A 12,804-nucleotide genomic window follows, 5' to 3' on the forward strand; every position below is an offset into this window, starting at 1 on the left:
AAAAAATACAAGGCAGCTGTAAAGCTAACAGGTTTACAACTGCTTTGTTTCTCCAGAGTGTCAGTGGGCATCTGAATTGCTCGGCTGAATGTGTTCAGCACTTTTTATGCACTCTTCTTGAAGAGCAGTACTACAGAATGCATTGAGTAGTGTCACTGGGAAACCTGTTTAACTTGCAAACGAATAGGAACCTTACCCTGGCTTCTGCAATATTTAGCAGCTCTAAACTGTCCTAGCATCACTGGCCTCCCAACTTGCTCATGATGGAACAGTCCTTGAATATGTGATTATGTAATTACCATTACACGTGAAGGCAAAAGTTTTAAAAAGTTTTGCTTAGTACAAAGCAACTGACAGAGGAAGTGTCAGAAGAAGGTGGCACGTGAGAGCAAGTATTTTGATGGTGGGACCTGATAAGAGGACTGACTGGTGGCTGGCTGGGCAGAGCAGGGGGAGATGGAGCAGCCACGAGCTTCTCCAGCTGGAGTGTTCACTTCTGTTCAATGCATGCAATGCCTCAATATAGGACCCTTCCAGATTTTCTAGGATTAGCTTTTCCTTTTGCCATCTTCATTTTCTACATCATTTGGAAATTGAAATTACTCATTTATCAGCACAAGGCATAAACACCAGATCTCTGTACATCATATTTTTAAAGAGGAAAGTGGATATATGTGGTGCATGGAGCTTACTCTGCTATTCTGGACATCATTTTATGTAAATAAATCCAAACTTGAATTAATACATTTTCTAAAAATATTTCTGTGCGCACACATATATTTGCATTTGAAATGTCAAGTGCATCTTCCACTTATTGTTGTTAATCTTGGCCTTTTCTGCATCCTTCCTTATATTTTTTTAGTTTCTGATTAATAGAAGTATCATTTTTAATTATGTTTGGAAATCAGCAGTGCAGGTTGCCAAGAGGAGAGGCTGAGTGCTCTTCATTGCAAAAGCATTTTTCTCTCTAAACACCTTGTTTCTGCAGGCACAAAGCATTGAGCTCTAGAGAAAAAACAGTGTGCAGAAACTTGTGGCAGCTTGCTTAGTCACAGTATGTGAGAAGAGAATCTCAGGAGGTTCTTCAGGCATGTGTCGCATTGTCTTCACTTCTGTTGTCAGCTGTGCCAAGAAATATGAATGACTGCTTGGGTCTGTGAAGATTTGATGAAAATGCTATTCCTGGTGTGAGAAGCAACTTCATCCCAAACCAGATCACCAGTCACTAGAAGGAAAAACACACCAAAGTTGATGCAAAGTAGTAGCCATGGGTTTTGTCATTTTGCTGAGTTCTCTGTGTTCCCAGCATGGTGTTTTGTCAGAACTCTGATTTTGTGGGTAGGGGGAAGTGTACTTAATTTTGATGTGTAGGTGCCTAAGCACTGGTGCTTGTTGGGAGTCAGTTTATTCCATTTCATCCTGCCGTAGACAATACCAGCCAGTGCTGTTGGCATCGTTGGTGGTTAAGGTTGTGCTCTCAGTGCCTGTCACAGGTGGCCAGTGGAGGCTGGAAAGTGCCTGATGTATTTGTTAAATCAGTGAGACTGTAGTATGAGGAGTGCTTAAGTAGCAGCAAAGCAAACAGAACAATAACAAGGATGGTGTTAACACCAGGTTACGTCTTATCCAGGGTAGATTTTTCTGAGGATACCAAGGGAAAACCACATTTCTAGGTGATCAGAGAAAGTTGGCAAGACATCATAAATCTGATGGAGGAAACTTTGAAAAGCTGCCACAGATCATTCTGGTGGTTTAGATATCAGGAAGAAATTCTTCACGGAGAGGGTGGTGAGGCACTGGAACAGGTTGCCCAGAGAAGCTGTGGATGCCCCATCCCTGGAAGTGTTCAAGGCCAGGCTGGATGAGGCTTTGAGCAACCTGGTCTAGTGGAAGGGGTCCCTGCCCATGGCAGGGGGGTTGGAACTAGATGATCTTTAAGGTCCTTTCCAACCCTAACCATTCTATGATTCCTTTATAACTATTCATCTTAAAATCAAGAAAAAAGAGGAAGAGTTTCATTTTCTTTCTGATGGAGAGAAGAATGCTGTAAAATACTGATACTTGTGAAAAAAGGTCACTTTCAGTGACTTGTAAAACTGACTTGTTTTACAACAGTTAATACTGATGAGTTTTTCTGTTAAGAGGAAAAAAAGTATTACTTTATACATTATATGCAGAAGCAAATTTTTTCATGGATATATACTCTTCTTAAGAAAGAAAAGCTGCAGTAGTCTACACTTCTACTGAACCCCATTGAGCCAAGTAAGAAGATAGGGAAGGAAACCCAGGGTCACTATAGAATTTCATCTAAGAAATTAATTTAATAAACAGTCTCTTGTTTTTACCATAAACGAGTGGAGTAATTTTTACAGTAGAACATAGAGTCCATGGCATGGGAAACTACAGATTTGTGCTGCCTGGTAATCTGACTTGTTAACAGCAGCCATTCAGCATATCATGCCAGGAGGATGCAGGTGTTCCAGAAAGAAAAAGAAAGCAGGCAATTTAAGTAATTTCCCTCCAAGCGAGTGCTTATTCAACCAAGTGATGTGCAAGAGGAATGCGTATGAATATATCGAACAAGAAAAAATTGCTATAGTCCCTAGCTGTAATTGGGAAAAGAAGTGTACATTGAGATACCATTTAATTTAAGCACATAGAATATCAAATGAGAAAAAAAAAAAACAACCCACAACCCAACACCCCAAAACGACTGTTAATTATGAATAATTGTTGTTCTGATGTTATGAAAGGTGCTGTTCACTAAAAGCCTCTAATTTTCAGTTCATGGATAATAAAGAGGTGGAAAGTGTTAAATATTTCTGTATGTTTGCAGTCAACAGAAAAATTGCAGTGTCCTCCTCCCTGCTGTTACTGTTGCAGTCCTAGGTAGATACGCTGTGAAGCTCGGAATACGGCGAGATGAGGGTCCACAGGAGCAGGAGCTGGCATTCTGCCTGCAGTGGGAGAAGGCAGGAGCAAATTGCACAGAGCAGTTGGGGGGCTAAGTAAACGCTAACCAAGAGGAAACCTGGCCTTAGTTGTACCACTTCTTTCTATAAAGAGCTAGGACCTGTTCTGGCATGATGAAAGTAGAGATATGAATGACTTAAGATGTCTTTGCCTGTTATCAGCCCAAAATAAATGACATGGTTAGAACTTTGCCAAAAGTATGTATTATCTTGATTTAATTAATAGTGCTAATTTCTGTTCTACTTAGTATTGCTTTTAGCTGTCAGAGACAAATTATGTAGAGCTGTATCCAAACACATTAACCAAGCCAGATAAAATCTTGGCCTTTGGAGATTATGTAGAGTAGCAGGCATGTACACAGTGAATGCTCAGGATTTCTGTGTTGTGCTGGTTTTGGTTTACGAAGTCAAAGTTTTCTAATTTAAAAAGCAACGTAAAATCTTTCTTTGTATGAGGATGCCCCAATTTGGTTTGAAATGTGGTTTTGAGAGATGTGCTTTTCTGAGGTGTGGTGATTGATGTTCCTGGAATTTTACTTGCTCTATTCTGATAAGAACGATGGGCAGGTTGTGTTTCTTTAGCTACTGGAAATGTCAGAAGATTTTTCTTACTTATCTGTGAAGTTAGGAAGAACCCCACTGAGAGTGAGAACATGCCCGTGTGGTCAGGAATAAATCAGGTCATAACAGCTCTTTCTAATACTCCAAACTGCTAGGGCAGAACCTGCTCTGTGGAGAGCTGGGTTTTGCTATCATGAGGCTTAGTGACGTACTTCTGGAAGTGTTTACTCAGAATGTTACTTGTTGCAAGTTTATGGATTACAGAAATAAAAAATTAGTGCCAGCAATGTTGTTTTCTTTTCTTGCACTTACTTTCCTGAAGGCTCACACCTCCAAGGGCAAAGCAACACCAGTGCTTGTGGATGCAACGTGCATATTTGGGTTTCTAGTTTTGCTAGGTAGAAGGAAAAATTACTCAGTTGCTGATGCAGCAACTTGAGGTGAGATGAACTGTGGAAGTAACTTTAAGCTGCTCAAAAGCAGGTTTTTAAAAAAATTTGTGACCTATGTGTATATATATTTATATTTACAGACACAAGCTGATTCTATAAAATGTGCATGGAATTTACTTGCCCCTGTGACATGCCTGATGTACAGACATCTGATGGCTGGCTTGCTGACAGTGTGGGAAAGTAGTTGCTTGTGATGTGTGTGACTCTTATCCATCGCATTGAGAACCTAGACTGTGAATGGGACAGTAGATGCAAAACAACCTGGGGCTTCTGGCTAAGTGTGTACACATCTCAGATAATCTGTTCTTTTTTCTTTTTCCCAAATCATGTCATTCTCAGTCATTCCTCAGTTGGAGAAAAATTGAAATTTGGGTATTTAATAGGCAGTGGAAACAGTAGCACACTTTTTATGTTCATCAGATCTGTTGCAAAGCCAAGTCACTGACCTTTTCTCCTCACTCATCATGGGACTTATAAGGAAGAGCTGGGCTTTGCTCCGTGGTAAGCTTCCCGGGTGTGAGGAAGTTCACAGACATATCCTGCAAGGACATGCAGGACTCAGGCTGACCCCTGAGAATGCCAGTATTAGGTGCTTTCTGATTAATCTACCCTTCACCAGTGTGTCTAGGTGACACACTGCAGACTGTGGGCTTTTTTGGAATTCTCTCCTTCCGGCTGAAGCCTGCACAGAGCATCCCACAGTTGTGAGGTTTACAGGGGACTGAACAAGATCATAGAATCATAGAATGGAAAGATGTTTGCTCCGACTATAACTGTGGCCTACATGGAGAAGTTAGGTTCAGTCTAGGACTACGTTCATTGTGGAGGTCAGAGGGGAAGGCTGTGCTTAAACCAAGCTCTTTCTCCACCTCTTCCATAAAACCCTCCAGAGCAAGCATAAACAAAGTTCCCTGCTGCTGCAACTGAGTCAACTCAAAGATGCCAAGGCAAGCCAGGGGGAGGGAAGACCAGGGAGGAAAGAGGGGTAAGAAGGTAGTGTAGGTGCCCTGCTGTCTTAGCCACTGTTGCCCACATAAGATCCATTAGGTTTCCAAACAGCGACTCAGAAGCAGCATGGCTTTCTGAGCCTAATGTGGCTCAGAAGAGGCAGGCGTTCTGGAATGAGGCTTGATGCATATATTACAGTATTTGTCAGTGTGTGGTATCCTTTCAGGCTTTGTGGTTATGGGTTCCTCCAGTGAGGCCTATTTTATTTAGCAATCAGCATATCAGTTGCACGTGAACCTTTGTGTCTGTAGCTCCTACAGCAGCCATCTCTCCGAAGAAACCTTAAGATGTCATAATATTTGAAAGAGAAAAATATGCATTTTTTTTGCTAGCTCCTGTAATTTAGGTAGTGAAATAATTGGGTAGGAAGCATCTCTTACCTCTTGTTGAATCTGATATGAAAGACAGTTACAGCTTTTCAAACCTGGCTAAAACTATGAATTATCTTACAATATTTCAATGGATCTAATTTAGGCAGCTGTCAGACAGAAAAATTTTAGATTCTGTATGCTAGTAACACTTGCAGAGGGGTTGTGGCAGTTTTCAAAGACCTTTGTTGTTGCATGAAGTGAGAAGAACTGAACACAGGAACTACAGTGGAGATATTAGGAAAATAAGTTGCTTACATGAAATAATTATTCCTAATAGAGAGAAAGAGAAGCTTGGATGGAGTGTAATAATTTTTACAGCTTCCTTGTGAGAGACATATCAGAAACTCTAGGAGGTCTGTTACTTTAAATGTTGGTATACTGCTCAGGTTAGTGTAGGAATTATTTCTTTCCATTTCAGAAGCACTGGGGTTATAAATGTGCAAGTTTTATTTATTTTATTTTCTGTGTGAAGGACACATTCTGAGAACTGGGAAGAGCCTTTAGTAATCATGTTGTATCACTGGTAACCAACAAAGGCTATAAGGACCTTCTGTAAGACAAATCACAGTTAGAACTTCAGTACCAGTTGGGAATTGGGCTATAGTTCTGACTAGCATTTATCCTGTCTTTTGATACTGTACAAATCCTTCCTACTTAGAGATTTGACTAGCCTGATTCTCAGCGTGGGGGCTTTAACATTCTGCTTAATGTCCATTTTATTTGTTCTGATGCTCACCTGTTTTATTTTGGATGAGTTTGTTGTTATGCTTTGCCTGAGCTGAACTGCTCCACCTGATGGTGAAAACAAAAAATGCCGTCTCTCATGCAATGAGGATTTATTTGAAAAAATGTAGTCTAGTGGAAGCTCTTAATGCTGTAAGGTTATGCATGCCTTAATCCAGGAGGCCTAGTGATAATGTTCTGCTCCCTTTTACTTGGATGTAGAGCAGTTAAGGTTATCTAAAGGAGTTGCACAAAGATCTTGAATCTGCAGTTTTCATTCATGTTTCTAGTGAGATACCCAGTGGGTGGGTACTTGTGCTTCTCAAAGTCCAAATGCTGCCAGAACGTGAGGTGCAGCTGTGCTTTGTAAGACATGCATATCTGGAAAGAGTTGTTCCTGCTCATGCGCAAAAAGGGAAGTGTGGCTGCTTGGTAGCTCTTGGTCATGTTGCTGCCCAATTTGAAAGTACTTCATGGTTGAGTATGCTGGGTAGCAGAGCTTGCCCATGGGGTATTTTCTCTGCAGAATAGGAGGTAAAAAGTAAAGATTAAAAGGCTCTCTTGTGGCATTAAAAGAGAAATAATCACATAAATCTTGTGCAAGCAGCAAAGAAACAGGAAGCATAACAGAGCTTCATGTCCTCAAGTTTTTTAGTTTGCCCAGCTTTTTGCAATGCAAGGATCTGTAGATGCTTGCTATGATAAATTTGCCCTGGCACTTTCCATGTTGCCCTAACGTATAAGAGTGTTTTGCATGTGATAGCAAAGTCTGTTATCTCTGGGACAGTCATGTCTTGAGCCAGGAAAACAAAATGTACATTTGCTATCTTGAACTGATGTGGCTGGGATGATAGTTGGATCCTGTATGGAAGGATGCTTATACGTAACAACACATACTTAAAAGGGACATTCTTTAAAATATTTGAGCAACCTAGGGCCAAGATTTCTCATGCCATCGAGAAGGTAGTGGGAGATCTGCCCACCTGAGCACAGCTGATTATGTTCAGCTTGCACTCCTGCAAAAGCTAGTCATGTAAGATCATGGTGTACCAACGAAAAAATCTTTGTGAACAGGCAGGTTGCTCAAATTCATGCTGTGAAACTTTGAAGGCTCTCTTTATTGTATTCGATTTTCATAACCTCTATCAAAAATTGCAAATTTTAAGCTGTTTCTGTAGTTTTGTCCTTCACTTGTATTAACCATATACACTGATATTGCCCCAAATGGTGTGTACAGACTTTTTTTTTTTCTTTCTCAGACACCCTGGCTCTGGAATACCAGACAGTGCTGGAATGGGTATCCATATCAGGTAAAAGTTACAGTGCTGCCTAAAACCAAATATTACACCTCTGCAGAGCTCTGTTTTTATTATAGTGGAGCTTTGTGTCAATATGTTAGTGTGAATGGGCTAATTGGCATTTCAGAACATTACTAGATGCTCCCCGTTCTGCTTGAGTTCAAGATGGGAAAGATGAATATAGCTGTCACACCTATTTTGAAATGAAGCCCAGGATCTGAAAACAGATCTAGGAAATCTAACTGTGAAAGCAGACATCTGCAACGACGATAGAGTGGTCATTTTTACAAAGTCCTGATGATACTGAACGTTTTGGCAAAGCCTCAGATTCAGCAGTTGGGAAAAGTCAGTATAGTTCTCATAGCCGTTACACTGCACACAGGGTGAGACTGAATCCCTGGCAGGTGGTGTGATCAAAGAGGAGACTGAAGAGAAAGGTAGGTTTCTCCTTTAGAACTTAAATAGGCGCTATCCAGTCCTGGCCTCATGGAAGTTTACAACAAAAGAAGGTGACATTAACCAGAGAATTGAGAATGGTTTCAAGTCTTTTTTTCAGCTATGTCTGTATTTTTATGGATTTAAAAGCATCAGACTTTCTCTCTTTTCTAGGTCAAAGTATATAACTTAACCTCAAATAAAAGACTTAAGTCATTTATCTCCTCAATTAAGGAGAAGAATGCCACTATTAAAGTAAAAATGCCCTTTCAGGTTGCATCCTGCTGCACTCATTCCCTCTTTCAGTCCTCAAAACAATTTTTGCTCAAGTTTGAAATTTAGTTTCCTTAAAAAAAAAATCTTCAAAAGAACAATAACAGTATATTTATTCCTTACTGCACTGCTAAGGTTTGAACTACTTACAGGAATATTTAATTCCTAGGCCCAAGTTCTGGCCATCTTTCGCAGCAACGTGGTTGCTTCAACAGCTTGCAGCTGCTGCAGTAACACCAGGATTAACTGTAGCCCTACAATTCTGAAAACTCTTCTCTGCCTGGGGAAGAACAGGCAATGCAAGTTGAAAGGAGAAGGGTAGACATTTTTTTCTATCATTATCTGGCTGAACAGTGGCTTTGAAAGTTTGCATATTCAAAGAGCTTTGAGAAACCTTTCCTGTGCTTTCCATTAGTTTGCACTGGACATAGTTGTTAAAGTATGGGATGAAGTGAATCTGCACTAAAGGATTCAATGTATTTTTCAGGAAAGATAACTTCTGAGCTCTGCCTTGGCTGTACCATTGCTTCATTTTGCCTTTTGGTCTGGTACAAGTAACTTTCAATATGGATGTTGCAAGGATCAGTGAATTCATTAAATGCTCCCTTTTATTATTATTAATACTAACAGTAAGGTCGCCCTTTTGAGGAAAAAGTATCATCATGTATATGGGCTAGGAATAGACTTAGGAAACCCTTTTGGGAAAGCTAAGTGCCACCTGTTTCCTTAATACCTTTTGTGTAACAGGACGCAACAAGAGATCAAAGTTGTGAAGTATAATTTCACCTTTTGTTACAAATCAGACATAACATGTTTCAAATGTGACCTAGTAAAATGGTCTTAAAAATTTTTAATAACTTTTGAGGATAAATTTTGGTAGTTTTTTTAATTAGTCTGAATTCTAATTCTAAACCTGAGCACCTTTAAAATGCTTTTTAAAATTATTTTTTTAAATTCATGATCCGGAAGTCTCAGTAGGAATCATTGAGACGTTGTGCTAGGTGCTCTCCAAATATAATTGACACTGAATTCCAAAAACTCCAGCAACAGTTTGCAGTTTAACGAGTCTAACCTGTCTGGGGCATACCACTTCCTCCCTCGCCTCCCCCCCCACCCCACCCTGCGAAGGGCAGGGAGTGGAAAAAGAACCACTCTTATTGCCGGAATAGAAAGTATGAAGAAGCCCATTGTCTGAAAGACATATGAATTCCCTGTGACAGTGAATGGCCTTGGACAGCCTGAATGGGAGAACTGTGTTTAGGTTTGGGTGCTACTGTTCTTGAATATTGGGTACCTGTTAGAAATAGTTCAGGGAGATAGTTCAGCAAGAATGACCAAAAATCTTGATCTGAGGAAGATAGAAGGAATTTTGTCATTTAGTCTTAGAAGAAATTGTGACTTAAATTCCACCCCAGGAGAAGAGGATGAACTGAATAACATTAGGGAAGCAGCAGCAGAAGCTGAATGGGGGAAGTGTTGAATCTTCATCCCTCAGAGATTTTGAGAACAGTCATTTGTCAGGATTGATATGACTGTAATCACTGATGCCTCTCAGTCCTGTTTTCTACTATTTTTGTGCTATTACTTAAAACATAAGACCATGAATCTTACTAGTTAAAGCGTATATTTACCAGACTTACCAGAAGAACAAGGTCATTCAGAAAGTTAGTTCCACCTTTCAAATGGTGGCATCTAAAATCATGCTTCTAGGGGGTAGGGTCCAATAGAAAGCCAATCATCAAATAGAAGTAATTATCAAAATCACTGAGAGATAAAAATGTCTACTAAGTGCTAACCAAGATGGAGTGACAACTCTATCCATAAGCACAGCATAGTCCTATTGAAGTTCAGTCTGTGGAGAACTGAAAACTAATGTTTAAGCTTAACTTAAACAGACGCTATTGATCCTTTCATGGAGGAAAACCATGATATCTTTAGAATACCCCTATCTCTATATGGGATTAGAAATACTAATGCTACTGTTAAAATTGTCAGCTGCTTTCATTGTTTTACTAGACATTCTCTCCAGTGAGTTCTCTTGCAATAATGAATAGAATAGTCGCGGTTCATTTCTAGCTCATGTTCTCTTCCCTTTTTTTACTTACACCTAATTAAAAGCTTACTGGAAGTCTCACTAAATGAGAAAAGGATTATATTGGCCCAAGAAATGGCTTTAAAAGATTGATTTTGAGGGTATACATTTTTCATAAAGCATAAGCTTATGTCTATATTTAAATAACCCGCATAGAGCATTCACTGGGCACCTAAGGACTGTTTTTCAGCTGCAAAGAACTGGTCTGCAGAAGGGAATGGGAATGAAAGAAACAACTGAAATACCTCTTGCCAATGGAAATAGCTCATGCCCTGGTTGGGTGCATGGTTGTGCCAGTGCAAACTGCTCTAGAGATGGTTCATCTAATCCCTCAGGAGATGCCCTCAGGAGCTTTTCCTGTGCCAGTGCCCCTGTCTGTTACTGTGATGTAAGACATGACTAGCAGGGAGGCACAATCACATGGAAATTTGAGTAGCTCGTAGGACTGGCTGTCTTAGGCTTGGGGCTAAATAGCCTGTGCACGCCACCAGTTACCTTCTTTGGAGGTACCCCAGGTTGGTTTTGGTTGTGCATAAGTTCCTGTGTCTTGTTATTTTTATTTCTTTTGCTTTTGAACATCTGTGTAACCATGTTGTACATCAAGCAACGTGTCTGGATAAATTTATTTTATTTTATTTTTTCCAAATGTTAACATGTTCCCAGAAAATGGTTGAATACTTTAAAAGTAGGCTTTTTATATTCAGAAGAGTGCCATTTAAGGCTCACAACATTTTCATCATGAGCAGATGAGATTGTATACTAGCATTACTTTTCTCTAATCTGCTCTAACATTGTTTCTTTTACTATGCTTTAAACCCACATTACTGATGTACAGCAAGTTGTTTCCAGTAACCTCTCAAAACAAACTCAGAATTTAGTTTGTTTTAGCTTCTGAACGGACAATATTATAATTTTTTGGTATTACAATATTACAGTACTGTCAAGAATAAAACAGGAGAGGAGAATAGGGTGGGGAGCTTTATTTTTCTAGAGCCATCAAAGTTTGAAAGAGGCAACCATCATCATGTTTCTTACTTAGGATGCTTAGGTATAATTCAGTAATCCCCCTGTGATTAAACATGTCTCCTATAGACCTCAGCTGCCTGTAATGTCAGTTAGACTCTATTAACCTTCTCTCATCTCCATCTTTCAGCCACTGATGCCTGACCTTCATTATTACTACATAGTTGAATTGTCATTCTACTGGTCCTTAATGTTTTCTCAATTCATTGACATCAAAAGAAAGGTAAGAACAATGCGACTAAAAACATTGAAAGCTTTAAGAACATACGTCTCTTGACTTGAGGAATACCTGTATTACCTGTGCAGTGAACTGGAAATGCAGTTCTTTCTATTCACCACCCCTTACAGATAGATATTTGTCACTGCAAAACTGGTGTTGAAGTGTTTGTCTTATTCTATTCTTTGTTATGATGATGTGGGGTTTTCTGTACATGGGAAGAAGAGCCTGAAGTAATCAAATACTCAACGGGAAATAGCATCAGCTGAAAACAACCTTCTGCCCTTATACAGTGGCTTGAATGGCATTGCACTTGTAGTAGCTACAGTCTAGCTAGTAGATGGACTGTTTCTTCTAGGAGTTAAATGGTGAAATATCAATGACAGAGCAAGACTGCCTCATAAATTCACAGTATCACTTTGGTAAGCTCTATGAGGGCTTGCAATTTATTCTACAAAGGGATGGTAAAAGCACAGGTACATTTAATCTTAAAAAGTGATGTTACATTTAATCTTACCTTTACAGTTATGGAATTTCAAGTAGCTGAGCTTTGCTATTAAGGGCCTGTTAATCAAGAAAATAAAACTTTGTCCAGATAAAAACATTTTTGCAGTCTCAGTAGCAACCTGTTCCATGTTTCTTCATCCAAGTTCTCTCCTCCAAGGAGAGCGCTAGTCCATAGGAGAATAGGCAGCACAACAGTCATTCTGTAATAACCGTCCATTGAGCTATTCTTGCAGGGTTTTCTAATACTGCAAAATTATTTGTTGAAAACATTTGGAAGGATTTTATAATATTTGTATGTGTCTCTGTCTACTGTCATTTAATTAAATGAATATAGGCTATGTTAATGAAAAAAATCCCTTTTTACTAGCATTTTAGCAGGACCATAACTCTGAAAAGAGTAAATGAAGGATCCAGTATGTCCTGAATAAATTTATCTGCTATTTGGAATGACAGGATGCTCCTGGGTGTCTTGTGTCAGAGCTGTGTATATATATATATTCAAAACACCCATCTATTTGAATTTCTAAATTTTTCCAGAATAAATCTCAAGAAAACATCCACAAATTTTAAATCCATATTGGAGGGTAAATTGTAAACAAAACAACAAATTTAGGATGAATTCATGTAAATCCCTGGCTTGCATTGTCTGTAGATGCTAAACATGCTGTTAATCATGAGGTTGAAATGAGTACAGCTTCACTGTTTCAAAAAAGAGATGTAAAAAAACAGTGCTCAACAGAGCTCTATGATCGTGCTGATAAATTTAAATCAAGAGTAACATTGACTAATAATACATAAGCTCAAGGTCCCAGCAATACTCAATAGGCATTTGTTAATATATCAGCCAAAGTCCTGCAGCAATGTTACAGTTC

General features: G+C 39.3%; 1 protein-coding gene across 1 annotated transcript in view; it reads left to right on the forward strand.

Moving 5' to 3' along the window:
- Positions 1-7,324: 7,324 nt before the first annotated feature.
- LOC104513181 (ceramide synthase 6-like) overlaps positions 7,325-12,804 on the forward strand; it is a gene marked incomplete at its 5' end in the record, with an annotated part of 33,095 nt that continues 27,615 nt past the window's right edge. Inside the window, 2 exons of the mRNA XM_010156455.1 lie at positions 7,325-7,397; positions 11,339-11,431. Coding sequence (XP_010154757.1) covers positions 7,325-7,397; positions 11,339-11,431 — 166 coding nt within the window. The remainder of the gene's footprint in view (positions 7,398-11,338; positions 11,432-12,804) is intronic.

Source organism: Eurypyga helias, unplaced genomic scaffold (assembly GCF_000690775.1).
Source record: "Eurypyga helias isolate BGI_N326 unplaced genomic scaffold, ASM69077v1 scaffold6690, whole genome shotgun sequence".
Classification (NCBI taxonomy): Eukaryota; Metazoa; Chordata; class Aves; order Eurypygiformes; family Eurypygidae; genus Eurypyga; species Eurypyga helias.